The 4,687-nt window shown below is 64.1% G+C and overlaps 1 protein-coding gene across 1 annotated transcript; it reads left to right on the plus strand.

Annotated features, from left to right (window-relative positions):
* Positions 1 to 611: 611 nt before the first annotated feature.
* Positions 612 to 4,381, plus strand: EN1 (engrailed homeobox 1). Its single transcript, XM_035556112.2, has 2 exons — positions 612 to 1,335; positions 3,669 to 4,381. Exons 1-2 carry the CDS (start codon positions 612 to 614, stop codon positions 3,983 to 3,985), a joined length of 1,041 nt encoding a protein of 346 aa, XP_035412005.1. The 3' UTR covers positions 3,986 to 4,381.
* Positions 4,382 to 4,687: the final 306 nt, after the last annotated feature.

Raw genomic sequence — 4,687 nt, forward strand, 5'->3', positions numbered from 1 at the left:
GGGGCCAAAAAAAAAAAAAAAAAGGGGGAAAAAAAAAAAAAAAAAAGAAAAACCGGCCCCCCCCCCCCCCCTCCTCCCGGAGCCCGAGCACGCTGGCGGGGAAGGGCTCGGGCAGAGCGCGGCGGACACCGGGGCAGCGCGGAGCCGCCGCGGGGAGATGGGCAGATTTTGAGTCCTTTTTTATTTTATTTATTAATTATTTTTTTTTCGGGGGGCGGGTTTTTGGGGGGCCGCTGTGTGGCTGCACGCGGTTTTGGTGCTTTTTTTTTTTTTTTTTTTTTTTTTTTTTTTTTGGTGATGGAAATATAAGCTGATCGGGAGAAACGGGGGAAGAAGCCCTCGAGTGGCTCTCCCGGTTTTGGATCCATCCGTGCGAGGGGGAGAAAAAAAAAAATCTCAGCTCCAGCCCAACAAGTGGATTTTATTCTTTTTTTTTTTTCTCTCTTTTATTTTTTTTTAATTTTTGCCTTTTTTTTTTTTTTAAAAAATCTTAACATTTTTTTTCCCCACCCCACCACCCACCCGCGAAGTGGGGTGGGCGTAAAGCGGGTGGGTGGGGGGGAGGGTGGGGGGGGGCAAAAAGGCGGCGAGCTCCGTGGCGGGGGCTGAGGATGGAAGAGCCGCCGGAGGGGCACGGCCACCGAGAATCGGCGCCGCCCGGCCCGGCGAGCAGCGGCAGCGGCAGCGATGGCGAGAGCTTGCCCGTGTCCCCCAGCCCCGCGCCCGCCTCCCCCGCCGCCCCCTGCCCCTTGCCCCTTCCCCGCCGCCGCCCCCCGCCGCCTCCCCCGCCGCCCCCCCAGCGCACCACCAACTTTTTCATCGACAACATCCTGAGGCCGGACTTCGGCTGCAAGAAGGAGCCTCCCGCTCCGACCGGCGGCTGCGGCGGCGGCGGCGGCGGAGGAGGAGGAGGAGGAGGAGGAGGAGGAGGAGGAAGCAGCAGCAGCAGCAGCAGCCGGGAGCGGGATGGAGACCGAGGGCAGAGCTCAGGTAGAGAAAACATCAACCCGCTGCTGGCCCGGCCGCCCAACCCGCCGGCCCTCCTGTGCCCGGACTCGAACTGCGGGCCCGACGGCTCCCCGGCCGCGCCGCCCGCCGCCGCCGCCGCCTCCAAAGCCAGCCCCGGCGCGGCGGGGGTGGCGGCGTCGGGGGCGGCCAAGCCCCCCGGCGAAGGGGGCGACACTCACCCGGCCAAGTACGGGGAGCACGGCAGCCCCGCCATCCTCCTCATGGGCTCTAATAATGGAGGACCTGTTATAAAGCCCGACTCGCAACAGCCGCTGGTGTGGCCTGCCTGGGTCTACTGCACTAGGTATTCAGACAGACCGTCCTCGGGTAAGGAAGCGCGGAGCATCTGGGAGCTGTTAAAATCGTGACAAGGTCGCTCCCCCCCCTCTCCTTCCCTTGTCCCCCCCCCCCTCCTCCCCTTTGCTTTGGCTTCCAGCCTGCTGAGGACCTCGCGTGGGGCGGCGCGGGGGGGGGGGGGTCCTGGGTCACCCGGGGCGAGAGGAAACGCGTCCCCGTCCCCCCCCCCCTCCCTCCTTGTCCCCCCTCCCCAAAACCCCCTCCGCCTTCCTATTCCGAGTCGCCGAATTTGAATGCGGCGCCGGGCCCCGATTCGGCCGCATTCAGATGCGGAGAGGGGCTGCGAGCCCCTGCCCGTGCCCCCGGCCGCTCCCCCCCCCCCCCCGCTGCAGCCTCGGGGGGGCCGCACCGCGGCGGCGCTGGGCCGGGAGCGCTGCGGGGAAAAGGGAAAAAAAAAAAAAAAAAAAAAGGCAGCGGATTTGGCTTCTCGCTTGTTTTGTTCTTCCCCCCCCCCAAACACACCCCGGTTTTATTTCCCTGGTGCCGGTGGCCGCGGAGGGGCGGCTGGGTGGCTGGGGGGGGCTGGCCGAGCCACATGTTGAGCGGCTGTTGGAGGTGCAGGGGGGGGGTTTAAAGGGGGGGGAGAGGAAAAGGGGCTTCGGGCAGGTCGCCGAGAGGCTGCTTCTCGGGGCCTTCGGCCTCCATAGGCCGCGGGGGCCGCTGCTCCCTGACCGCTGCCGGGAGGGGCCGAAGCTCGGCCCGGGGGGGCTCCCGGCCGGGCACCCCCTGCGAGCACCGTCCCCTTGGCGCGACCCCGCAGCCCCTCGTTTTGTCCCCGCTGGTCACTGTTTTCCACTGTCAGGTTTTTTAGTTTTATTTTTTAAAGCGGGGGGAGAGGAGAGGGGGTGCCCCCCAGTCACACCCCAGGCCAGCAGCCCGGGACCCTCCAGCGCGGGTCGGGACCGGGACCGGGACCGGGATTGGGACCGACCAGGACAGGGATTGGGACCGGGACCGGGTCCGGGACCGGGGCCGGTTCCTCTTCCCAGGCCCGGGCAATGCGGGGCCGGGGGACCCGGGGAAGGCGGCGGTGCCCGCCGCGGTGCTCCCGGGGCCGGCGGGCAGCGCTCCGCTCCCGGCCGAGCCACCTCCATCCCCTGTTATTGACACGTCCAGCGACTCGCAGCTCGGAAAAAACCGTTTTGATTGACTCCGCTGATTGATGGAGTGATAGAGCTGTCAGGCTGCCCTCGCCGCCGGCCGGCCCGGCAACGGCTGCTGCGTTATTACCGCTTCCCAGGCCCGCCGGGCGCCAGGCATCTCGCATTGCGCCTTTATTTTCTTCCCTCCCCTTTCTTCGGGCAGAGGGGTATTTTTGCACGTCGTCCCTTAAGCCCCCAGCTCATCCTCCGGCTGCTCGGCTTGGCCCGGCCCGGCCCGGCCCGGCCCGGCTCGGCTCGGCTCGGCCGCGCTCTTTGTTGTGCTCGGAGCCGGCCCCGGCCGCCGCGGGGCTTCTCCCGGCCCCGGGGACGAGCGGGCTGAAGGGGCCGGGGGCTGCGACCCCCGCTGCAAGGTGCCGGCCTCGTTCCCCCCTCCCCAGCGCTGCCGGGCCCCGGCCCTCTCCCCGCCGAGCCGGGGCAAAGCCGGGCTGAACCGGGACAAGAGCTTTCGGCCTACTCGGAGGCCTCGCCGGGCTCCGGCTGCTGCAGCCGGCTGGGGGCTGTGGGCCCGGCAGCTGTCAGGGGATTTTCGCAGTCCCCATCCTCCAGGGCCGCCTTCCCTCTCCGCTCCCGGGACTGCCGGTGCTCGGGCCCGGGATGCTGGCACGGCACGGCTCGGCACGGCACGGCTCCCGGCCCCAGCGCGGCCCGAGGGATGGGGCTGCGAAGGAACCCCCTTAGGGTTTGGGTGTCCGGGGGTCGCGGCGGGCAGGGCCGGCGAGCTGGCGGCATGCGGGGTCCGCCGGGGCCGGGCAAACACCGGAGCCCCGGGCGACCCCCGGCTGCTGCCGGGGCTGGCCGCGGGGACCCCGGCCCCGGGACGGCGGCCGCTCCCCGGAGCCCCGGAGCACCCCCGTCGGGGCGGGCAGCGCGGCGCCCCGACGGGCCCTGGGCGGGGGGCTAGTGGGCGACTCTCCCCCCTCGCCCCCTGCCCGTTGCAGGAGATCGGCGCGTTTCCCCGGGCCTCCCCGCTCCTCCTCTCCCTTTCTTCCCCTTGGCGGGGCCGGGGCGGCGGGGCCGGGCCGGGGGTGCCGGCGCGGTTCCCCCCCGTCGGCCATTTTCCGTCGGGCGGCGGGGCGGGGGCGGCGGGCGGCGGGCGGCGGCGGGGCCCTGCCCAGCGGCGTGTGTGTGCCCTGCCCGCAGGCCCCCGCACCAGGAAGCTGAAGAAGAAGAAGACGGAGAAGGAGGACAAGCGGCCGCGGACGGCGTTCACGGCCGAGCAGCTGCAGCGGCTGAAGGCGGAGTTCCAGGCCAACCGGTACATCACGGAGCAGCGGCGGCAGAGCCTGGCCCAGGAGCTGAGCCTCAACGAGTCCCAGATCAAGATCTGGTTCCAGAACAAGCGCGCCAAGATCAAGAAGGCGACGGGCATCAAGAACGGGCTGGCGCTGCACCTCATGGCCCAGGGACTCTACAACCACTCCACCACCACCGTGCAGGACAAAGAGGAGAGCGAGTGAGGACAGCCCTAGCCACGGACAGGTGCTATTTAAAAGCAGATCTATTGTCTATCCATAGTATAAGGACTCCACTTAAGAAAAAAAAAATATGAACGCTTACAAAAAAATTATCTCTATATAGCCAAACAGCATATGACCTTGTATATATTTAATTTCAGGTAAGAAATATGTGTAGCGATCTCTATTTGCTGGACAGTTTCTCTCTCCCCTTCCCTCTCTCTTCCTCTCTTTTGTTCGTTTGTTCGTTTTGTTTGCTTTCCTTTTTTCTTTTCCGATGTCCGTTGCTCTTGCTTTACAGTAAATGTCCGACTTTCCTGATCTTTCGTTCGATCTTATTTTTTTGTGTGTGAATTTCTGTCTCTCTTTTTATTTTTTTTCCCGAGGAAAAAAAAAAATAAAAATCTGATCCACAGACTGCGAGACTGAACCCGCCGCTACAAGCCAAAGATTTTATTATGTTCAGAAATCTGTAGTCTGAAATAAAGTGTAGACTGTGTTCAGGATCCAGGCTGGCTGTAATTCTTTATTTTAGTGTATGGACGTTTGTGTGTATATATATATATATACAGATAAAATAAATATATATGTACATACACAGTACGCTGCGTATATGGTGCCATTTCAGTGGCGTAATTAGTTTTTGTTTTTGATGGATCAGTGCAGCAATTTTTAGACCGGTCGTCCCCTTTTTTAAACCCTTCC

The sequence above is a fragment of the Cygnus atratus genome, chromosome 6, assembly GCF_013377495.2.
Source record: "Cygnus atratus isolate AKBS03 ecotype Queensland, Australia chromosome 6, CAtr_DNAZoo_HiC_assembly, whole genome shotgun sequence".
NCBI lineage: Eukaryota > Metazoa > Chordata > Aves > Anseriformes > Anatidae > Cygnus > Cygnus atratus.